Source organism: Humulus lupulus, chromosome 5 (assembly GCF_963169125.1).
Source record: "Humulus lupulus chromosome 5, drHumLupu1.1, whole genome shotgun sequence".
NCBI lineage: Eukaryota > Viridiplantae > Streptophyta > Magnoliopsida > Rosales > Cannabaceae > Humulus > Humulus lupulus.
This window is the reverse complement of record NC_084797.1, coordinates 217,465,613-217,491,258: the sequence shown is the minus strand read 5'-3', so window position 1 is coordinate 217,491,258 and position 25,646 is coordinate 217,465,613. Positions and strand designations below refer to the sequence as shown.

General features: G+C 43.2%; 1 protein-coding gene across 1 annotated transcript; it reads right to left on the bottom strand.

Annotated features, from left to right (window-relative positions):
* Positions 1 to 369: 369 nt before the first annotated feature.
* On the bottom strand, positions 370 to 1,812 carry LOC133778170 (mitochondrial import inner membrane translocase subunit TIM13). The gene is made up of 2 exons (XM_062218032.1): positions 1,593 to 1,812; positions 370 to 871 (listed from the first exon to the last, which is right to left on the bottom strand). The coding sequence occupies exons 1-2, from the start codon at positions 1,707 to 1,709 to the stop codon at positions 719 to 721; spliced, it is 270 nt and encodes an 89-aa protein (XP_062074016.1). The 5' UTR covers positions 1,710 to 1,812; the 3' UTR covers positions 370 to 718.
* Positions 1,813 to 25,646: the final 23,834 nt, after the last annotated feature.

Genomic DNA, 25,646 nt, shown 5'->3' with positions numbered 1-25,646 from the left:
CATTATCCCTCTGCTATTCATCCACTCACTTCTCCCTCCTACCAAACTAGGGTAAGATAGATAACTCAGATAAATCTGTTTTAAATTTGTTTTCTATGCCAGACCATTTGAGCACTGTTAACAAAAGCATGAGATGGGTGAAGTTCTTGAACAAGGAAAGCCAATCTCCAGATTAATACGATGGCCGTTGGCGCTTTAGAGAACCAGGTCACCAGGCCATTGTGTGTCTCAAATAGACCTTGTCATACATTTTGCTACACCATAATTTGGCTAAGTAGAAGATATAGTCAGGCCCATCAGGGTGAGTGAAAAAGCAACAAGGCTCTCGAATAAAAGGAATTGTCACGAAAATTGAACACTCGAGAAAAGTGTCACAAAACTCACAAGTTATATTGGTCAAGTTTGATGGTTTGGAATGAAGTCTATAACCAAAAGCTGTTTGAAATGCCAATCGTTCGTGACATTTAAGGCCATATTAGTTACATGAACACTATTCATTATAATGATCAAAGAATTTAAGTTATTCAACCAGAGATGACAGTAGATTAAAGACATTGCACTGTGAATAGAAATAAGCTAAAACATATGTCCCCATGATAAAGAATAGGTTCGAATAGAAATATATGAAACAAATGTCTCTTATACTTTCATGGGCAGCTAAGCTTCTTATCAAATCTTTTGACCCTGTTTCTTCAGAAAATTTTCATGCCTCAAAATTTCATTGTGGTGGTCCACTAAATAGAGCTTTACTAATGATACCAGTGGCCTCAACATAGCGATCCATACATCTAGAGATGCAACTGCTCTCACTTCCACTCATGCTTGATCCTGGTTTTGTGACACACTTATCAAAACACTTCGCCCTTAGAGTCTGTTTTATTCCAAATTAAAGAAAAGTATTAACAAAAAAGAAAGTACCATCATATGTAAACACGAAGAATAAGCTATTAACTGTGCAAGAAATTTAACACACAAAGATAACTAGCCAAGTTCCCTATCAAATCCAAGTTCAAAATAATCAATGTTTACTAATAAAACTAAGTCTTCACTAGTGAACTCGAGTAAGAAAAGAAAATATCCAAGTATGTCAAGGAAGATCCAATAAATGGATCCAAACATTATTTTCCCTATTATCCCTCTTGATATTTCTTCTGGGACAATAAAATTGGAAAAAGAATTTAGAGGAGGACTCAAATAAAATCACCATTAATAAAAAAAGTTAAACTCCAATGTAGCAGTTCAGAAACATCAGTGACTCGTTGCTCCAAAACAACATAAGACTCAACTGGAAAACAACTCGCTCCAGTAAAATTGACAAGTGTGGGTGTTTTAACTCAAATACCATGAAAAGTAATGGACTTTGAAACTATAGCTAAATAAAGCCAATGACGTACATATTGATGATACTGTGTGGTAATGTAGAAAATCACAAACTCAAGTTGAATTTTAAAAAAAAAAAAAATCAAAGAGGTAATGAAAATTCCAACTGAACAATCCATGGTCTTGTGTTAGAGAAACCCAAACCCATCACGAAAATCAGCATGATAATATGATCGAAGTAGAGAAAAAGATAAAGTGGAAGAATTTTAAACCTCAAGGAATTCCTCGGCATAAGCCTGGGCAAGCTGGTTCTTGAGCTGATCCTTGAAAACATCAGGATTGAATTGGCTCGAAGAAGATCCAGTTGATGGGGACGAAAACGGATCCATTTCCCACTTGTCTTGTTGCCTAAGAATTTCAAGTTTTCAATCCTCGACTGAACCAACCCAAAAACCCTAACTAGTTTCAAACCCCTTATTCCAATGACGAAAGGCAAAAACCCTAGTCAGGTTTACCAAACTCCAATGGGTTTGGGAAGGCCCATATTTGCTAGTTATTGGCCCACCATACTAGAGATCTATGCTTTGGGCTCTAGTACATATTTGCCATGTTGATATTAGATAATTTTAGGAAAACTAACTAAACTTTTTATTAATATGGAAATAGGCGCCTAACAAAAATTATAAAATATGAGATTCCCATAAACTAAACAACCTGATTATTATACACATTAGTAAATTTGCTCTAAACTGCCGACTACAAGATTCTGATGAAGAAACCAATAGTAACTAAGAGCATAAAGAAATCAATTGGGCTTCTGGCTTAGCCACTGCTCCCCCCTGATTCACAGTGTTACTAGATTCTGGTTCCTTTGGCGTACTTTTTGACATTTGTCCCTCGATGCTTTGCTATTGTGGCTAGGTTTGGACCACAACACTCCTTCTCAATACATTAAAGTATTATTTTCTTTGCTCTTTGCATTCTCGTCGTACACAGTTCAAACACTTGTGTGTTGTTTCATCCAATGAAATTTCTAATACATTATCTCGCATATTCAGATCTTGATTCACTTGTTCCATTATTACTTCTTCTAGATCTCCCTCTATTTCTTTTCCATAAGCATCGTTAAACATATTCCTAAAGGGATTGATATCATTGTGTTCCTCCAGTTCATAGTATATGGCAACTATTAATGCTCTTATAGTCATCCGGGATTGGCTCCGCTAGCCGAAACTGAAGTTCCTCAGAAAGTGTTTCCGGCTTTCCTAACACCTTTACATATCTGATGATGAAGCACCATACCATCATCCCATAAATTTGGTGTTTCTCTGGACAGTCTTTCCAATCTCGCCATACTTGATCCATTGACTTCCTTATCCATGGTACTTGTAGTACCACCCGCAGGATTTTTTATCTCTTTAATTCCTTCCTTATCTGTTGAGTCACACTATCCCTTGGGTTTTGTTGATCACTGCTTTGATGAACTCAACCATCTGCCCTACCTCTGTCTTTCCTTGTCTTCATCATTAGTGCATGAAATTTTGCACAATTTCTTGCAGTAGCGATAAATTTGCAAGATCATAGATTATTCCTATTGGTCTATGAACCTTCATAGTACACCTATCACTTTGCAAAATGTAACCATGAAGGAAAAAAAATTTGTAAACTTTCAAATATCTTCCCATAAGTTTCAACCTTAGCCTTATCAGAAACTCTAATTGAAGGCTCAACTTAGCAATCTAGCATACTTCTCAACCTTGTACTACGGTGAGCATAATCATGAAAGGCATAAATCCACATAAGGAAATATTTACTACTTACAGTGTAGTGAGGTTAGCTTGTTTCTCGGCGATGATCTTTACATGATAGGGCTTACCACAGACTGTAGGATCAAAATTCTCTGATACCAATTGTTAACGCCCCGATTTCCCGAGACATCACTTACAAGTCCATTTTAAAACATTAACCTCTTTATAACGTAAAAGACTCATTTAATTAATTAAAATTAATGCATGGGATCCCATTATTTAAAATAAAAGTGTTTTGAATGCATAATTATACAAATCGTGATTTAGCTTACAAAATACTTAAAAATTTAAAAACATTCAAATCGTTTAAGTTACAAAACAATAATCAGTTTTCTTTATAAAAACATAAAACTATGGTGACCCTCCCACTAATATGTATCATCATCGCCTTGAGTCACCACCCCACTACTTGCCTTGCCTTTACCTGTACACAGAGTACCCGTGAGCTAATGCCCAGTAAGAAGAGTTATGTAGGACATAACTCTCCAAACCAGAAAACATACTCTTTCAACTAAACATAAATAAACATCATAAATATAATAATTATTGTGCGATATATAAACACAATATCACACTAACATAATGTTTGCTATACTCACACACATAAATACTAACAAGCCATGTTGATTGGACATGAAATGTAATTTGCCTTGTCTGCGTTGTACTCACACTCGGCATTCCCACGGTGGCACTTAGTCTAGCCTGCACTGTACTCACACTCGGTCGTTTCCTTGAGATATCGTTGCCCTGCCTGCGTTGTACTCACACTCGGCAGTTCTGTGGTGGCACACACTCGGCAGTTCTGTGCTGGCATCCTATTGTCCTGAGTTATACGCACCCAAAATAAATCTTGCAAGTGCTATACTCACACAAGCAGCTAGAATCTAGTAGCACCTCTACTCTATCATCTAAGCATGTCTACTAACTAAAATCCCTAGCACTATCCTCATGCTAGCCAATCTAATGCAACAATTCAAGTCACAAATATAATTACATAATTAAACAAATAAGAAAACAAGGTTATATGCTTTCCAACCTATGCACGGACGTTCGCTCTTCTTACCTTATTCATGACAAGCTATTCTGCTTTCCAAACCCTCTTGTTGAACTTCGTTGCCACAACCGAGGCCCTAAACACTCACAAGATGATATCGAAACTCAAAATGCATTCAAGCATCACAACAAATGTAGTTTCAAGCAATGCATGACCTACTTTCGATAATAGGTCTACAAGCACATCACAAATCACATAATCATTATGCATGGCCTTCAATTAACTTATTTAGACCATAATAACTATTCTAATGTAACACGTGTTCATGCTGAAACTTTTACGTAGCAATTACAAAATACCCCTTTTTAGCCCAAAGTTCACAAAATTACCTAAAACCATTTTTAACACTAAAAATGGCATTTCTTTTACATTGAAATGACTTGAAATGATTCAAAAAATCAATTTAACTTAGTACAACATATTGAAACATTAAGCATGCATCATATTCAAGATGTTATACCAAAAATAACATTTTTAATGCATAAATAATGATAAATTAATTACCTAAACCAAAACAAATCTCAATCATGTTTCTAAAATTATTTCCCACCTTTTTAACATTATTTTACAGCCCCTAAAATAATATTAAAACAGTGAGTACACACATTTTAATAATTAATTCATTTAAATTCCATTCAATGATTAATTATCACAATTAACTTGAAAAATAGTAATTTAATAACCTACAACTTTTAAATTAGTTTCAATTTGATTTTTAACATTTAAAATCAAATTATACAGTCCCGAAAACATATTTGAAAGATTCATGCAATTAATATAACCCATTTTCATTCTAAAAAACTCACATCTTTAATGAATAAAAACATAAAATAATTAACCCTTGATTAAACAAGACCCTAGCATGTTACTAGATCAATTTCAAACATTTAATCAATATTTTTCAGACCCAAAAAAATGGCAAAATAGTAGTTACAATCCCATCTTAACTTGTTTAATTAAATTCTGATCTATTTAATAAATAATTTATCATCAATTAATTCCATAAAATAACATAGCATCATACACTTATTAAATAATTTACTCACATGAAACCGGTTACATCACATAATTTAAAATTTTGCATAGTTCAAATATCACAAAAAAAAAACAAGACAACAAATTAAATACAGTAATCAGTTACACACGCAACAAAAAAAAAATAACACTCTGCATAATAATTTATCATGAAATATAGAAATTAGATCTTGATTTACCTTAATGAAACCGGTTACATAATATGTCTTTAACATTTGCATATTTGAAATATTAAAAAAAAACAAGAGAACACATTCACTAAGGTAACCAGTTACACACGCAAAACTGAACATTATGCAAAATAATTAAACATAGAACCTGGAAATTAGTTCTTGATTTACTTAAAGGAAATCGACTACATGATATATTTTCAAAATTTGTTAATATTCATTCACTAACATAACCGGTTACATTTGAATTAATAAAGCAACAACACTAAAAGTTATGCTGTGCTATATTGCAGTTATGGAATCCATAATGACATTGATCCATTTTGGAGGAAAATGGATAGGTAGATATCAGTATGATGACTACACCATGACTAGATTGCTAATACCAACAAATTGTTCTCTGAACAATTTGGTTCATTTAGTGAAAAATGAAATAAAATGCAATATGCAAAATATTGAGTTGATTTACCAGTTATCGCCAGGTATGCCACCAATGAAGTTGATCACTGACAACTCAGTTCTATTCTACATTGAGCTGAAAAAGAAGCAAAATGCAGTAACGGAGTTACCACTATGCATCACCACTTTTGATAAAACACTAGCTGAAACTATTGAACACTACATATGAAGAAGAAACACAAATACAGAACAAAGATCTAGAAATGTTAGTTCTTCAACTAAACAACCAGCAATCAGTTCTAGAGTTACAATATGAAGAAGCAATCTCCACAACAAATAACTGGGTACAAACCTTCCCAAACATTACAAACATAGCTGATAATGTAGCAGATTTTATCATAGAGAGAACAAAAGAAAACAACAGAAAAATATAAGAAGATACATAAATTATAACTGATCATAAGGTTTTCAAAGTTGAAGAAGGCCAGATTTATAAGGACAAAAAGCTCTTAAAATCTGCACTATGTTATTATTATGATCCACAACTTCCAATTCAAGACAAAAAGATCTGAACTGAGAGAGTACCTGGTAACTTGTGTGGATGACAGCTGTAACTGGTTATTTATAGCTCCAAAATTCAGGAAAACAGAAACATTTAAAATCAGAAAGTATGTAAAAACTCACAAATGCTCCTTGGACGTCATTATGGAAGACCGCTGGCAGGCAAATTGCAATGTGATTAGGGAACTAACCAAAACAAAATACATGTCAATATAAAGAGTACACATGTAACGACCCAAAATTACTAATAAGGCTTAAGGGCCTTGATTAGTGTTTCGGGAGGGCATAACTGGATTATATGTGATTTAATGATAAAACGCATGATATATGATTATTTGAACATCTGTGATGCATGACTATGTGTATTAGTATGCATGTTGGCCCTGATTAGGTTATAAGGGCATAATCATAATTTTGGCTTGTTGAGGGCATAACTGTATATATATATATGTGATAAATTGTCGAGACCACATTATTATGTGGATATATTTGTAATCTGTGACTCGAGACGATCCTAGTGAGCGGTTTAGCAAAAAAGTCACGGCGGGGATTTATACCCGGCTCGGGGCGAGCCTGGAGGTATTTCTGGGAATTTAGAGAATATATTGGAGTCTATTTTGATATTTCATAATATAATTGGTGATTAGTTAGGTGTCGGGAAGTAAGCGGTAGATATTTGAGCACTCGAGGAATTAGCGGGAATTAGGTGTAACGACCAAAATGCCCCTAGGTGGATTTAAAGGCTTGGGAATTATGGGAGGGAAAATTGGTCATTTGGCTTATAAGGGATAAGTATTATTAAGTTTTATACTTTAGTGGAATGTGTAGAAAGGGCTGGAATTCTGAAGGAAAGAGGGGAAAGAAAAAAAAAAGAAGAGAAGGAAAAAGAGAATTGGAAGTCTTTTTGCTCTCACTCGGTTTAAGCTCTTCTTCACCATCTCTTGAGGTATTTTGGGGCAGAAACTCAGGAAGAGTTTAGGCAAGAGCTTGAGGCTATGATCCCTGTTCTGGTTTGAGGAATTGACAGAGCAATCCATCCATTTGAGGTAAGGTTCAGGGTAGTTTTTTTTTTTTTTTTCAGTTTCTAGTTCTTGGTATTGTTGTGGAATTTGAGCTGAGTTTTGGTGGGGAATTTTAGGGAAGTTGAAGCTGAGCTTTGAGGAGGTGAAGGCCAAGTTAGTGAGGAGGTTAACCTAGGCTAAGCTCATCCATCAGAGGTAAGGAACTTTAGTTTTAAGCTTTGTGATTTTTGTGGTTTTGCTGAGTTTTAGGTCCAGCTATGGTGAATTCTTTGATTAAGGGTGCATGTGATTGAATTATGTGTGGTTGGGATGTTTGGGATGAGTGGAGGATGTTGTTAGGCTTGTTTTTATGTTTGGTTGAAGTTTGGAAGAGTTTTGGTAAGGTTTGGCTCGGGGAAAATCGAAGGAGGAAAAATGCAGGAGTTGATGTGCTGTGACTAGCACTACAGCGCTAGTCACTGGGCGCTGTAGCGCTAGGCCATGTTGTCTGGGGCATTTTAGGCTTTGTTTGTAGCGCCCTCCTTTGAGCGCTGTAGCGCTACCCTGTTTCAAGGGTTTTTGCCCGGGGGTTCGGGGTTCGATTCCACCACCCCGTGTTGTGGAATTAGGGCTTCCCGAGGCTAGGTTTTGGACTTGAGGTTTGGTGATGATTCTGATATATGGTTGTGACTAGGTGTACGCTAGGGCTGAAGAGGGATCGTGCTTGAGGATTAAATCGAACAAATCGAAAGGTAAGAAAACTGCACCCGGTTATATGTTTGTGATGGGACTAAGAGCTCCCTATATTTGTATGATGTCATAGATGGTATTATGCCATGGGACATGTGAGTTTTGGTAAGGTTTGGCTCGGGGAAAATCGAAGGAGGAAAAATGCAGGAGTTGATGTGCTGTGACTAGCACTACAGCGCTAGTCACTGGGCGCTGTAGCGCTAGGCCATGTTGTCTGGGGCATTTTAGGCTTTGTTTGTAGCGCCCTCCTTTGAGCGCTGTAGCGCTACCCTGTTTCAAGGGTTTTTGCCCGGGGGTTCGGGGTTCGATTCCACCACCCCGTGTTGTGGAATTAGGGCTTCCCGAGGCTAGGTTTTGGACTTGAGGTTTGGTGATGATTCTGATATATGGTTGTGACTAGGTGTACGCTAGGGCTGAAGAGGGATCGTGCTTGAGGATTAAATCGAACAAATCGAAAGGTAAGAAAACTGCACCCGGTTATATGTTTGTGATGGGACTAAGAGCTCCCTATATTTGTATGATGTCATAGATGGTATTATGCCATGGGACATGTGATAAACGGCCTAAGGGTGCTGTAAACAATACTTGCGCACAGGGCGCGTCTCGGCCATTGGTAGCCGAGGGCAGCTTAATATTCACTGAGCTCAGTTTAAGTGGGCCGGAGTCAGTGGGATAAACAGAGGGTGCGGCTTAAGGGTGTTAACCATGGTTATCATGTGTGGATTTATTGTTGATATGGAATGATATACTTGGTATGTTGAATACTTGATTAACATGAATGCTTAAACTGTTGAGTACATGCTTATGCGGTATGAGTTATCTGATTTTCTGTTGAATGATCATGCTCTGTTATTGTGTTTTATTGTTGGGCCTTGGCTCACGGGTGCTACGTGGTGCAAGTAAAGGCAAAGGCAAGCTGGATCAATCCTGAGATGAAGAGCTACGGGGTTGAATGTACATAGTCAGCTGTTCGGCCGCCACGACCGAGGAGTGGAACAGGACGAAAAATGCTTAACCGTCTGTTTTGCCTTAGAGTGGCTAATCATTGTATCTAGATTTTGAATATTTTGTAAACAGTCTTTAACTTATTACTTTTGGGATCCCATGTAAATAGAAAATGTTTATTTATAAGAAATGCAGCTTTTGAGACCAAAATATTTTAACCCTAGTTCAACTATAGTTTCAGTAACACGTTTTGAATTAAATGACTTGATTAGCAAGTCTTGCACCTTTATAAACACACAATGTAATGGTCTTGGCTATCCAAGGCGTTACAACACACATCAAATGACATGCTAGACGATTATGGTGTTTCAATGGGTTATCAAAAAGCCTTGAGAGCAAGAGAAAAAGTTTTAGAATTGGCAAGAAGAAACCAAGATGATTCATACCAGAACTTTCCCATCTACCTTCACATGCTCAAAGTCTTGAACCCAGGTACAATAACGCACATGGTTTACAGACAATAAAGATCGCTTCAAATATATGTACCTAGCATTTGCAAATTCCATCAAAGGATGGAAACATTGTAGGCCAGTCATTGTGATAGATGGAACTTACTTGAAGACATCATTTGGAGGAACTTTATTCACTGCTTCAACAATAGATGCTAACAACAACATATTTCCATTAGCCTTTGGAATAGGAGATTCTGAAAACGATTCATCATGGCTATGGTTTTTCGCGAAACTAAAAGAGACATAAGGAGAAAGAGTAGGTATTGTTTTCCTTTTTATATTTTTATTCAAACAAACTAAACACCTAAAGGAAACTATTTAATAATGATTTAGCAATACAATAATAAAATCAGTGTAAAAAAATAATGGTCATTTAAATTAATGAAACCAGTCACTTAATTTGAAAACAATAACCAGTTACTTAATCGTGATTTTACAAACAGGTCTAGCAATCATTTCAGACAGGCATAAAAGCATAGAAAACGTTGTAGACAATGTATACTGTAACATCCCAAATTTCCTAACAAGGCTTAGGGCCTTGATTAGGGGGCCAAATTGGAAAATTATGGGTTTCATATGATTAAACGTGAATTAATTATCATTTATGTGTATATGTGATATATATATGTATATCATTACTTGATTATGTGAGTTATATTATAATATGACTAGATATGCATGTTTAGGTGTATTAAATATGTATGTGGGCCCGTTTCTTATTAGAATGACATTTTCATAATTTTGACCCGTTATGGGTATATTTTAATATATATATATATATGGGCATATATGTGATATATGTGTGAGACCACATTATTATGTGGATATAATTAGGTTAGTAGGCACAAGGAAATTTTAGGGAGCAATTTAGCAGAAAAGTCACAACTAGACCAAATACCCGGCTCGGGGTGAGCCTAGGGGTATTTTGATCAACTAGTACATTACCGGGGTAAGGGTAATGGGAATAAATGTTTAGTGATAAATTTAGAGATAGTTGAGAATTATTTAAAGAAATGGTGAAATGTGGTGGTAAAAGACCAAAATGCCCTTGAGAGCATTAAGTGGCAAGTTAGGGACTTAAGGGAAACATGGTCATTAGCCCTATATATTCAGAAAAACCTTAAAAGCTAAGGAAAAAACAAAACAAACACTCTCCCTTTCTCTCTCTCTCTCTCCCATATCTCTCTATCTCTCTTGGGATTTTGCCATTTTGAAAGAGAAAAGCTTGGAATTTGGAAGCTCGGGACTAGAAATTGGTATAGCTGCAACCTAAGGTCGTTCATAGCAACAGAGGTAACAATTTAAACCTTTGAATCTTTGAGATTTTCTGTGTTCTTGGTGTGTTCTTAAGTCTGAGAGTTTGATTCTGGATTTTGGAGATTTGTTGAAGTTTTTTAGGAAAACTTGGTTGGGTTTTGTTGCTTTTGATGAGTAGAACTGATTTCTGTGGTTAATTTTGGGTTTGGGAGTATTGAGGGTGGATTTTTGGAGCTTTCGCTCGGGGAAATTCGAAAAGAAAAACCCATAATTTTGAGTTTCTGGTATCAGCGTTGTAGCGCTACACAACTTTCAAAACTTAATTTTTTGGTACTTTTTAGGGTTTTTTCTTAGGGGCTCGGGGGATGATTTCACCACCCCGTTTGGTGGAATTGGAGGTCCCGGGAGCATGGGATTGTACTCGAGGTTGGTTTATAGTATAAAATGTTGATAAGACATTATCTATGGGTTGTGACTAGGTTGTCGCTAAGGCTTAGGATGGGATCATACTCAGAGGTCGCTTATATCCAGTGCTTGGACCAAAGGTAAGAAAACTGCACCTGATGCGTGAGATACGTGATTAGGGCTCGACCCCGTTGTTGAGCATATTGTGATTAGGGCTCGGCCCGTTGTCGAATGTATTATGATTAGTGCTGTCAAATGTATTATGATTGGGGCTTGGCCCAACTGTTAAATGTAAACATAATTAAGCGTCGGGCCCAGCTAATGAGCATGATTATAATTATGCATGTGTATACCTGTGTAAGTACATTGTAATGTGTTGTATCTATGTATGATGAATGTATTATATGCATGTTTGTTCTCGGCTGGAAGGTTCGTCTTATAAGTCGGAAGCATGCCTATTGCACCTAACCAAGAGCTCGGCCTGCTAGTCGAGGGTATATTTGATTAAAAAGGGGCTCGATTTATAAGCCCAGGTACTACAGGGGCCCGACTTATAAGCCGAGGGACTACAGGGGCCCGACTTATAAGCCGAGGGACTAAAATGGGCTCGACTTATGAGTCGAGGGATTTCCAAGTCCGACTTATAATTCGAGGGATTATAAGGTCGACTTATAAGTCGAAGGATTACAAGGCCTGACTTATAAGTCGAGGGTTTACAAGGCTCGACTTATAAGTCGAGAGTTCACTAAGCCCGACTTATGAGTCGAGGGTTTGCAAGGCTCGGCTTATGAGCCGTGATCAAAATTATGCGCGTTGAGCACTGGCCGTTATGGCTAGGCCACCCCGGGAGTGCATTATGCACTTGACTGGCTCATATGCCAAGGAATGAATGGGAGTGCATTATGCACTTGACTAGCTCGGATGCCAAAGGAATGAATGGGAGTGTATTATGCACTTGACTAGCTCAGATGCCATAGGAATGAATGGGAGTGTGACATGCACTTATGTGACCCTATGGTCACTTACTTGTACAGTGTGGGCATGCTTGGTTCCAGTTATTACAGTTGAACATGTTGTCATATTCTGTGGACTATCTGAATTTGCTAATGTGCTTTCTCACTGAGTCTTTTAGCTCATGGGTGCTTTGTGGTGCAGGTAAGGGTAAGGAGAACCTTGGCCAACCATGAGTTGGAGAGCGTTAGGGGCGATGTGTACATATGCAGTTTGCTCGACCACCACGGCCGAGGTATCGCAGGGGAACTGGGGTTGGACCCTGTTTTGCTGCTTAGGTCGGCTTATCTTGTAATCCCTGAGTTGTAAACAAATTTTTAAACTTGTATTTTCGGGATCCCATGTAAAGACTAAAGTTTTCTTTTAATGGAAATGTTTATTCGTTGACCAAGATTTTTAATACGTGAAACCTTAGTGACTTAATCACATGTTTTAGTCCAAATGACTCATTTAGCGAGTCACGCACTATTTTAAACACAAGTGGTAACGGACCCTAATTAGCAGGGCATTGCATATACCCAAAAGCTTTCCATGGAGCATGCATATTCCACCCGCTAAACAACATCAAAGTGAATTTTGGTGTCCATGGTGAGAACCTAAACATAAACTTTGTGAAGGTAGCAAGGCATATAGGGTAAAATCATTTGAGCACTACATGCGCAAAATAGACAAGATTGACACTCGCATAAGATCGTATTTACAGAAAATTGGATATCGCACTTGGTCTATATGCCTTGCTCTAACAAGAAGATATACAATGATGATATCAAATATAGTAGAATCAATAAATGCTGCATTGAAAGCTGCAAGAACGCTGAAAATCACTACAATGATGGAAGGCCTCAAAGTTTAGTTCAAAAGTGGGTATGGAAAAATGGTAACAAAACGAACCAAACATTCACACAAGTACAACAGATGCTGAAATTGTGCTTAGAGAAAACTTTATTTGGGCCATTAAATTTCAGGTAACTAATATTGTTGACGCGGTTCTTTGCCAACAGATAATTAATAGAATAAGAGAGTGGGATTAGTGCTAAGTAATGAACCGTAACAGATGAATGATCTTAAAATAAAATGGTGACACGAATATCTTTTTAGGTGGTTCGAAGGTTAAAATCCTTCTACTCCACTAGCCAATATTATTGCTATCTTTCTGGTATTCTTTTAAGGGTATTTCTTTACACAATAGAATCCAACCCTTCGCAACTCCCAGGGTCTCCATATTTATAGGAGAGGGCACCTGGGGGTTGGCAAGGGGGGCCATCCCGTGACCTTCTTACCCATCATGTCACTTCTGTGACATTCATGATTAATTCCTAAAACCTGACAAATGAAGTGTGGTCTAATCAATAGGTAAGGGGGATAATGGGCCGCACGGCCCATCCCAGTCGTGGGTGCCTGAACACGCACATTTATGCTGCGTGTCCGAGAATTCAGAGATATATCAGACACATGATGTCTGATATATGCACGTTTACATTGCGTGGTTGACTTTATAAGGGGTCACAGCTGCCAACTCAAGCTCTTACCTCGAGCTGGATGTCTTCTTAGCCCGCAGTGTCCATACTTCTGACCCGACTCCTTAGTAACCTTAGTAAGCCTTTGGTTACCTCGAGCTAAAGAGGTGGGACCTGGTAACAGCAGCTCCGGGTACATGGCATCCACGTGGCTGATATATAATTATGCCATTTCTCAGCTCGCTAATAGCCCGTGGATAATTAGGGCGTACATTTGCCCCCCAAGCCTCTGCTCGTGGCACATGACGTTACCTGGGGCCACAGTGGGGGCTTTTAGGCTTCTTTGTGGACTCTTCACATCCCGCCCATTACGCAGGCGTCGAATACGTGGAGCATCGTGGTTGGTGACAGTACGTCTTCCGAGAACTGCATTAAATGGCCTAGCCTATACCCGGCCGTCGCTTCACCTTTTCGAGTAGTGATCCTCATATCCTACATCAATGCAATCCAACGACCCTCCTCATTTGGCCTCTTATGTATATAAAAGGGGTGGCCACCTTTCGCATGGGCCACCCGTTTATTTGAAAGTTTTCTCATTTCTTCATCTTCTCAGTCTCAAAAAACCCTCTCTTTCTTCCGGTTACTATTCCCAGCGTTCCATAAGTTCAGGCACGAGAGCTCCTTTGAGGCTTTGGCACCAGCAATTTCAGCAGGACTCCAACCCAGACGACCCTTTCAGCCTCATCACAACAAAACATTATGTAAGTTCTCCGTTTGTGCATGCTTTAAATTTCTTCTTCACTGTTGCTTAGGTAAATTGTTTCTGTAGCCGCATGCAGTATTTTGCTGGTTTTTTGTGTGGGTATGATATGCGTAGGTTTTTATTCTAGGGCATCGACCGTAGAAAAAACCATTTAGGAGTATGGCTCAAAGGGTACACTCTCTGGGGAAATTTTCTGGGTAGAGTTTTTGTATGCCTGTTTGAAATAACCAGCTTTTAGGGTGCAAAACCGGGTAGCTTAGGGGACACGCTTCACAAGCGGTTTTTCACTGTTTGCCTACTGAAACTTTCATTCCAAGGCAAACTTTTACCCTGACCCTCCTGACACACGGATTCCGAGTAATCGGGGATCCGTTGGGAGCACAGGCGCGTGTTCATAGAACCCCGTGGTCTTACTCTCCACGGGCTGAGATTACCTCAGCCCGTGTAAAGGAAACACTTCGCACCAGATTCTTTCTTATGCTTAGGTCGCCCTTTCTAAATTTTCTTCTTTTGTTCGTTAGGCGACCAGATGGGACCAAAGAAGCACGCCCCCAAGAAGACTGTTGGCAGCTCGTCTTCTCAGCAAGCCAAAGGAAAGGAGGTGGTCACAGACTCTCCAATCCCCGTTTTTGATCCAGCCGTGGAGCAGGAGCTCGAGGTAGGGCCCGACGCTTTCTTCGAGGCCGAGAGGATCGTCTCGAAGATTAACTCCCAGGGGAAAGTGAATAAGATATTCCCTCCCACAACATCGAGATTGGGAGGGGCGCCCTAAACGCCCGACCTCCCCTTGAAGGTGAGCGAAGCTGCGCACCGCTCGACAAGGAGTACGCCGCTTGGAGCGACGAGCATCTCAAGGCTGGGGCCTTCCTTCTGTTGGACCAGTACTTCATGGATTTTCTTAATTACGTGAAGCTGGCTCCTTTCCAGCTCCCCCTAACTCATATCGCTTGTTAGCGAGGCTGAAATACCTATTCCTGAAGCAGGAATGGGAGGTCCCCACACTGGCGGACATCCTCTACTTCTTTTGCCTCAAGGCCAGCCCGGAGCAGTGGGGGCGAGGCGACGGGTTCTACTATCTGACCTGTTTTCTGAACACGACTGCGATCATCGAGCTGCCCAGCCACCCCAACGAATTTAAAGACCAGTTCTTTATGTCCAAGGGGTTTCGCAATCTGCGAACACCACTATTTCAACCGCCCTCGTAAGTATCTTCTACTCTTAGCTCGTAAGTTGATTACTGACTAGCTTCTTTTATTAGTTCCTGATCTAGAAACCATCATGCAGCCATTTTCGCGAGGACGGCCAAGTCCGTGACCCTCGGGGGTTAATACGAGACATTGGCGGGGCTGCCCCCTAGCGAAAAAGAACTATCGCCAGCTCGTGTCCGACGAGACGATGCTGGCGTGCAAGCTAATCTCCCTAGGCCAGACTCTGGCCTTGAGGAGATCGCGGGGCCTCCCTCCAGCTCGTGAGATGGCGCCCATCCCCGAGGAGGAGGCCGCGGGAGAAGAAGAGGGGGAAGAGGATAAGGTGCCCCTCGTGCGACGGAAGCAGGCGCTAGAGGTCGCCCAAGAAACAGACGTGGAGAGGGCCCGGTCCGGAGCAACAGCTGGCCCCTCTGGGCAAGGTAATCCTTATATGTTTAGGGATTTAGATAGGGCCACCGCAGACCTTCAACTAGCTAGGTTCAATCCCAGCGAGCCCGTTCATCGCCATCGAAATGACCCGGACCGTGACATAAACTTACTCCAATGAGTCGACCAGCTCATGCTGGGGTATGACATGAGCCGCCCTAGGGGTACTGTAGTCGTAGATAATACCCTAGCTTTTAGGTTGGCCTTTTTTGAGGAGTACGGGACCAACCTTCGGTCGTGGCCCTCCCTCTAGGAGGGTGTGGTAGCTCCGGGTCTTAGGCAGTACGTAGAAGAGTCTAGTCCCGAGCCAGATTCGGACCCAGAGCCTCTTCCAGCCCGCGAAGTCGTTATCTTAGACTCCCTTGCTGCAGCTCCGGGGCCGGTGGTCATGACTATAGATTCCTCCTCTAGCTCAGAGGGTAGGATCCCTTTCAATACATACTTGAGCTTTGTTTTTCCCTTTTATTTTTGTTGTTTTGCATAAATATTTCTACATGTATATTAATTCTTTGTCTTTGCTTCTACAGAGAAGATGTCTTAGCCCGGGAGCAACGATTTGCGAGTTATGTTCCCTGGAGGGAACCCCTCCTTCGGGGCCCCTGGGCCCATGGTAAAAAAGCTCCAGCTGGCGAAGAAAGCCATTGAGACTACCTCTAAGTCCCCTACGAAGGGGAAAAACCAGGCCCCGACAGCTCAGGAGAAAGCGCCTCCACCCCCTCCTGCAATGAAGATGCCCCTGCCTCCTCCACGAGCTCCCAACTCTGTTCGAGAAACGGAGGTGCCCCCCGGGACCTTGTCGACCACAACCCCCGAGGTGCGCGTTCTGATGAATCCTCGGGCTTTGGAGAAGATCCCTGATGTCTTTCGGGGAACGTTCTACGAGACGACAAGCTACACCGTGGACCATTATTACAATGCCGCCGAGAGGGACCTGCGGGCGATCGAGACAAGGAGCACGGAGAACGTGATGGAGTCTTCGCTGGGGATGGCTCTCATGGTAAGTTGGCCTTGCCATTTGTATTCCTTGCTCGTATGCATCACATGTTTGTTGTTTTTTTTTCTAAGGCAGTTGCCTTATTATCTTTTGGTCTTGTAGGGTGCCTTGGCTCTCCACTGGAGCATATCCCAATCTAGGGCCAGGCTCGAGGATATGAGGGGCGAGCATCAGACTGCTTTGGCCGCCCTTAAGACTGCCCAAAAGCAAGAATAGGATGCCCTGGCGACTGTGCAGGCTAAGCTGGACGCATCTCAACCTAAGGTGCAGGAGGCCGAGGCTACCAAGGCTGCCCTAGTCGCTGCGAGGACTGAGCTCGAGGAGGCCAGGGCTGCTCAAGCCACACTGGATGCCATGAAAGCCGAGGCCGAGGAGGCCAAGGTTGCCCTGGCGACGGAGAGGGCAGCATCCAGCTCCTCCATGGAGGCTATGCTGTACCACTGCTAGGTCTTCAACCCAGATGGTGACTTCTCCTTTCTAGGGGCGGACGCATGGGACAGCTTCCTGGAGAAGTTCAAAGCTCGCCTTCAACAAGAGGTGCCCTCCGAGACCGGAGAGACTTCCACAGCCGCCGAGCAGGAGGGCAAGGTGGTGACCTCATCGGAGCAGCCTGGCGGGGCCTAGGACTTCTCTTTTCTTTTTACCATTCAAACATTTTTTTTGTAACTTTTTATTATGAGGTTTTCTGACCTCGAGACAATGGGTTTTATCAACTTTATTCTTAATTGATTTACATCCTTTTGCCTCTATCTCATTTCTCTTTTATCCATTTTGGTAATAGTCTTAGTTTTTGTTGGTGTTGTGATTGGCACCTTATGCTTTTCTAGGGAAAAGCATGCTAATCAAATTGAACCAACTTCTAAGAGTTAAGTCTTGGTTATATCCAGGACGTTAATTTTAAAACTTAGTTCGCGTTAATACGTTATCAATATCTCGTGCTTTTTAAGAAAAAACAACGATCAATCAATTTGAATTAACCTAAGTTTTCAGACCTGGTTACATCCAGGACGTTAATTTGAAGACTTAGTCCGCGTTAATCTTTGATTAATATCTTGTGCCTTTTAAGAACATCGATCAATCAATTTGGATTAACTTCTAAGTTTTAGGACCTGGTTATATCCAGGACGTTAATTTGAAAACTTAGTTCGCGTTAATCCTTTATTAATATCTCATGCTTTTTAAGACAAAACAACGATCAATCAATTTTGGATTAACTTCTAAGTTTTTTAGGAAGACCCGGTTATATCCAGGATGTGACTTAGTTCGCGTTAATCATTTATCAATATCTCATGCTTTTTAAGACAAAACAACGATCAATCAATTTTGGATTAACTTCTAAGTTTTTTAGGACGCCCCAGTTATATCCAGGATGCGACTTAGTTCGCGTTAATCATTTATCAATATCTCGTGCTTTTTAAGAAAAACATCGATCAATCGATTTGAATTGACTTCTAAGTCTTTAAGATGACCTGGTTGTATCCAGGCACCGTATGCCCCCCAAGTAATTAGGAAAGGGTCTTTCGTGGTTACTTGAGATTATCTCCACAAATATACACAATAATGGAAAAAGATTTAAATCTCATTGCTTAATAAAAAAAAGATGGCCTTTCTGATTAAGCCTTACAAGGGTATCACTGATAATATTTCTTCAGATGGATTGCGTTCCAAGCTCGTGGGACTGCCCCTCCATTAAGCCGAGCTAACTTGTAGGTTCCTTCCTTTATGACTTCGATTATTTGATATGGCCCTTCCCAGTTCGGTCCCAATACTCCGTCCTTGGGATCTTTACTGGCTAATAAGACTCTCCTGAGGACCAGGTCGCCAATGCTAAAGGCACATTTTCTGACCTTTGAGTTGAAATAACGAGTGATATTTTGCTGGTAATGCGTGAGCTGGAGCTGTGAATCTTCTCGTCCTTCATCAATCAAGTCGAGGGACGTGCAGAGCAGTTCGTGATTGCGATCCTGGTCATACGCCTGGACTCTATGCGAGGCTATCTTTACCTCGACAGGAAGGACTGCCTCACTCCTGAATGCTAGGGAGAAAGGAGTATGACCTGTCGGAGTTCGATGTGAGGTCCAGTATTCCCACAGTACCTGGGGGAGCTGTGCTGGCCAGACCCCCTTGGCTTCATCCAGTCTCTTCTTAAGGCTTGCCTTTAGCATCTTATTGACGACCTCGACCTGCCCACTTGTCTGGGGATAGGCCATGGAGGAGAAGCTCTTTACAATGCTGTGCCTCTCACAGAATTCGGTGAAGAGGTCGCTGTCGAACTGTGTTCCATTGTCTGATACGATCTTCTTTGGCAGCCCGAACTGGCAGATAATGCTTTTGACCATGAAGTCGAGGACTCTCTTTGAAGTGATTGTTGCCAAGGGTTTTGCCTCTGCCCACTTGGTGAAGTAATCGATAGCCACCACTACGTAACGGACCCCTCCCTTTCCAGTAGGGAGGGCGCCAACCAAGTCGATTCCCCAGACCGCGAATGGCCACGGGGACGAGATCATCTTCAGCTCGACTGGTGGAGCTCGGGCAACTGTGGCAAATCGCTGGCACTTGTCACATTTCTTGACGTAAGAGATCGAGTCTTTCGACAGAGTGGGCCAGTAATATCCTTGCCTTAAGACCTTCAGGGCCAAGCTTTGCCCCCCGGTGTGGTCTCCACAAAAATCCTCATGCACTTCTTGTAAAATGGTATTTGCTTCGCCTGGCAGAACACATCGTAGGAGGGGTAGAGAGTGCCCACGCCGATATAGCATCCCATCTACCACCGTATACCTTGGGGCTTGGTAAAGTACTCGTCGTGCGTCATTACGCTCTTCAGGTAACTTTTCTTCGGTGAGATATTCGAAGATAGGGGTCATCCAGGTTGGTCTGGCGTCGATCATCTTGACCTCCACCCCGACTTCTATGCTTGATTTCTCCAAGAACTCTATCGGTACTAACCCCAAAGTCTCCATCTCCCCGGAGGTAGTGAGATTTGCGAGGGCGTCTACGTGGGCATTCTGATCCCGAGGTATCTGCTCGACTGAGCCCCGTTCAAATGCAGACAACTCGACTTTTACCTTGGCTAGGTAAGCAGCCATCTTGGTTCCTCGTGCTTGGTATTCACCTAGCACCTGGTTTACCACGAGTTGGGAATCGCTGAAACACTGAACGGAGCTGGCCTTCAGCTCCTGGGCCACCCTTAGCCCGGCCAGTAAAGCTTCATATTCGGCCTCGTTGTTGGATGCCTTGAATCTGAATCTCAACGCCGAGTGGAATCTATGTCCTTCTGGGGAAATCAAAATGATTCCAGCCCCGGAGCCGTTCTCATTAGATGAGCCATCTACGAAGACCTTCCATGACGCCTGGACCGAGGTGGCCTGGGGTGAATCTTCCACAGGATCTTCTCGGAATCCTGTGCATTCTGCCACAAAATCAGCCAGGGCCTGGCTTTTTATTTCAGTTCACAGAGTGTACAAAATTTCAAACTGGGTGAGCTCAATAGCCCACTTCAACAAACGTCCCGATGCTTCAGGTTTTTGCAAAACCTACCTTATAGGTTGATTGATTATGACGTGTATTGAGTGGGATTGGAAATACAGCCTGAGCTTTCGGGAGGCCGTGATGAGACAGAAAGCCATCTTTTCCATCATCAAATATTGGGACTCAGCTCCGAGAAGCCTCTTGCTGATGTAATAGACTGGTTTTTGAACCCGGTCTTCTTCTCGGACCAATACGGCACTAGCCGCATCTTCTGTGACAGCTAGGTAAAGGAAAAGAGGCTCTCCTACCGTTAGTTTGGACAATACGGGTGGCTCGGCTAGATGTGCTTTCAGGTCAAGGAAGGCACATTCGCACTCCTTTGTCCATTCGAACTTCTTATTCCCCCGGAGCAGGTTGTAGATTGGTAGACACTTGTCGGTGGATTTAGAAATAAACCGATTGAGGGCTGCCACCCTTCCTGTTAGGCCTTGAACTTCCTTTCATGACCGAGGTGAGGGCAGCTCGAGCAACGACCTGATCTTATCGGAGTTCGCCTCGATTCCTCTAGTGTTAACAATGAAACCCAGGAATTTTCCAGATGCGACCCCGAAAGTGCACTTCTGCGGGTTAAGCCTCATGTCGTATTCTCTCAGTATCTTGAAGCATTCTCACAGGTCGGAAACATGGTTACCGGCAGTTTTTGACTTGACCAGCATATCATCAACGTAAACTTCCATGTTCTTCCCGATCTGGTTGGCAAACATCCTGTTCACCAATCTCTGGTATGTAGCTCCAGCATTCTTTGGCCCGAACGACATGACCTTGTAACAATAGACGTTCGTTGGGGTCATGAAGCTAGTGTGCTCCTGGTCCGCTGGATTCATGGAGATCTGATTATAGCCCGAGTACGCATCCATAAAGGACATGAGCTCGTGTCCCGCCATGGCGTCTACCAATTGGTCGATCCTTGGCAAGGGAAAACAGTCTTTGGGGCAAGCTTTGTTCAGATCAGAGAAGTCGATGCAGGTCCGCCATTTCCCGTTGGGCTTCAGGACCAACACATGATTAGCGACCCAGACCGGGAACTTAGCTTCGTGGATAAAGCCGCACTTTTTGAGCCGGGCTACTTCCTCTTCTAGGGCTTCAGCTCGGGTTGTTCCTAGGCGCCTCTGTTTCTGGGATTTCGCTGGCACGCTCTTATCCAAATGGAGGGTGTGCATGATGACACTCGGGCTGATTCCCACCATGTCCTCGTGAGACCATGCGAACACGTCCAGGTTCTCCTGTAGGAAATTGATTAGCTTCGCCTTCCTCTCGCCACAGAGGTTTTTCCCGAGCTTAACCATCCGCAAGGGATTCTGTGGATCGATACTTACCTCCTCGAGCTCTTCAATAGCTTGGAGTTCGGACTTATCCTCGCCGACTCTGGGGTCAATATCATCACTTAAGACGATATTTTCCCCTTCAGCACTCTGAGGTTTTTCAATCTCAGGATTAGGCAAAGGTTCTTGAGATTCCTCGCTTCCACTCTGGACTGTTATCGTTAACTGCCCGGGTTTTACTTTTCCCTTCATGGAAATGTTGTAGCATTCCCTGGCAGCAAGTTGATCGCCATGGACCGTGCATATCCCCGTGGAAGAGGGGAATTTCAGCGCGAGGTGGCGGATGGAGGTAACGGCTTCAAACGCTATAAGCGTAGGTCAACCCAAAATGGCATTGTACGCGGCAGGACAATCGATGACCACAAACTCGAGGAGTTTCGAGACTGTCCGAGGTCCCTCTCCCAAGGTGATCACCAGCTTGATCATTCCTATTGCCGCCGATCCTTCTCCAGAGAATCCATAAAGCATCATGGAGGTTGCTTTCAACTCGGTGACAGACAAACCCATCTTCTCCAGCGTGGACCGGAACAGTAGGTTTACCAAGCTCCCATTATCGACCAACACTCTCCTAACCCTCCGATTAGCGAGCTGCACTGTTACGACCAGAGGGTCGTTATGAGGGAACTGGACGTGGCTGGCATCTTCTTCAGTAAATATGATTGGTTGCCTCTCCAACTGCTGCTGCTTTGGTAGACGATGCTCGGGGACAAACTCCACTCCGTTATGAGTTTAAGTTCATTGACGTATCTCTTTTGGGCACCTCTGCTCGTGCCAGCCAAATGAGGACCTCCAGAGATCGTGAAGATCTCTCCTCCTATCACGGGAGGAGGGACGTCCTGATCTACCCGAGATCCGGGCTGACTAATCGGGACTTCCGGAGCTGGATGGCCTACGGGAATTCTATTTCGTGCATACTGAGCCAAAGGTCTGGCTCTGATGAGAGTTTCAATCTCATCCTTCAAGTGCCTACAATCATCGGTATTGTGGCCAATGTCATTGTGGAACCGACAGAACCTGGAAGAGTCTCGCTTTCCCTTCTGGTGCTTTAACGGCTTCGGCTTCTTCCAGGGGAGGCGAGCATAATTTTCTAGGAAGATGTTCTCCCTAGAGTGGGTGAGCTCCGTATAAGTCGCATAGACCGGCTTAAATTTTTCTACAGACTTATTCTTCTTTGGGCCGTGATGGTTGCCCTCGCTGCTCCCCTTTCTCTTGCCTCCACCAAACTGGTTATTCTGCGTAACGGTCTGGGTCGCTGTCACAACCTCCGTTCCCACTCTAGCGGGCTGTTCAGGGACCTAGCTAGTCCCTGCAGCTGAGGCTTGCACCTCCTCCAGGTTGACCCACCCCTGGGCCCTATTTAGGAATTTATTTATGGTGCTGACTCCCTTCCTTTGTATTTCTTTCCAGAGTCCTCCTCCGATGAGGATTCCAGTCCTCAAAGCCATGAGCTTGGAGTTGTCATCTGTGTCTCTGGCCCAAGCAGCAACGTTCGTGAATCTGCTCAAGTAAGCTTTCAGAGGCTCGTCGGGTTGCTGCCTTACGTTTGCCAGGGTGTCGGCCTTGACGCAGGCAGCCTGGGAAGCTCAGAATGCTCTCTTGAGGTCAGTAGAGAAAGTTTTCCACGAGCTGATTGACTGTTTTTTACTCTGTTTGAACCACTGTCTGGCCGGCCCAGTCAAGGTGGAGGGAAATTTAAACACCTCAGCTCGGGGCCAATGTTGTGGGCCATCATCAAGGTATTGAACATACCCAGATGATCTGACGGATCCCCATCTCCGTTGAATTTGGACAAGTGCGGCATATGGAATCCAGGTGGATACGCTGTTGCTGCTATGCTAGGGGCGAAGAGCTCAAGTTCATCCCCTGAATCATATTTGTCTTTTTATTTTTCTGACATGAGCATCCTCATCAGTTCCTCCATCTGAGCCAGGCTCTCAAGGGTTTTGTCTTGACTTCCTTGGTTGTTCCGGGGCTGTTCCACAGCTCCGGATCCATTGTACGCGTTTGGCAGGTTATTGTCCCTCCTATCTTGAGATAGGTTATATGGGGCATTCCCACTATCATGTACCTCGGATAGGTCTTCCCTTGGGCGAGCACGGCTGCCGTTTCCCACCGAGTTACCTCTTTGAGTTTAGACGATCTCGGAGGTCGTCCCTCGGGGTGGCTTGAGGACTTTTCACCGAGCTCAAGCGTTGGCACAGGTCTCCGCCAGAAAGGTCACTTCGACGGCTTCTGGTCCAATAGCTCCCATTTGAGAAGCTTGGAGCCCGCCTCTGGGGATGAGGATCGGGGACTTCTCTAGGCGCCCGGCTATGATGGGATGGTCCGACGGAAGGAGGATTTCTCCTACTGCTCCCATAAGCTGGAATATCTCGGACTGGCCGAGGAGGAGACGGATATCTTATGGGTGAAGGAGGATGCCTGACCGGAGACGCAATCCTGGTCCCGTCAAGGAGGATTAGGTTAGGTCGGGGCCGCTCAGCTCTACCAACCTCCAGGTCTTGCGCCTGGCGGTCTGAGCCGGGTGCAGGACGGCTGGCCGGAACGGGTTGTCGCTATGAGCCCTCCCCGGATCTCCTTCGCGAATTCCCTCGAGACCTCCTGGGCACACTCGAGGGCGGAAGTGAGCTGAGAGTCAAAGTTCCGACCGATCGGCTGTACTGTTGCTCAGCCCTAGGTAGTTCTTCAAAAGTGGTCTCCCGGTGGTGCGATGTGGGAACAGAGTTTGATGTCGGGGGTCTGACCGACCGGCTAGGCCTGGACCGATTACCCTGGCGGGACTTATGAGTCTTGCCTTGCCTCTTTCCGACGTTAGCATCGGTTGTAAGAGGGGGTAGTCGGGCCAACACTTCTTGAATCTGCTGGTTAGCTTTCGCCAGCTGGCTCCTCAGCTGTGCATTCTCCATTTCCACCGTCATGTAGAAATTTGGGTTCGGATTGGGTGGCCGGGGAGCCGAACTTCCAGTGTCATCTTGGCCTATTGGCTGCTTGCCCAGCCGTTTTTGAACCTCAGGGTTCTGATCATCGGAGATGGCGGCATGATGGGCCTTCTGCCCATCATGTTGGTCCGCCTCGTTACCATGTCTTGAGCGAGTGACCACCATGGTTGGGTATTTGCGATAGCACCAATCTAACAGGCTCTCAATGAAAGCACCAAACTGTTGACGTGGTTCTTCGCCAATAGATAATTAATAGAATAAGAGAGTGGGATTAGTGCTAAGTAATGAACCGTAACAGACGAATGATCTTAAAATAAAATGGTGACACGAATATCTTTTTAGGTGGTTCGAAGGTGAAAATCCTTCTACTCCACCAGCCAATATTATTGCTATCTTTCTGGTATTCTTTTCAGGGTATTTCTTTACACAATAGAATCCAACCCTTTGCAACTCCCAGGGTCTCCATATTTATAGGAGAGAGCACCTGGGGGTTGGCAAGGGGGGTCATCCCGTGACCTTCTTACCCATCATGTCACTTCTGTGACATTCATGATTAATTCCTAAAACCTGACAAATGAAGTGTGGTCTAATCAATAGGTAAGGGGGATAATGGGCCGCACGGCCCATCCCAGTCGTGGGTGCCTGAACACGCACGTTTATGCTGCGTGTCCGAGAATTCAGGGATATATCAGACACGTGATGTCTGATATATGCACGTTTACATTGCGTGGTTGACTTTATAAGGGGTCACAACTGCCAACTCAAGCTCGTACCTCGAGCT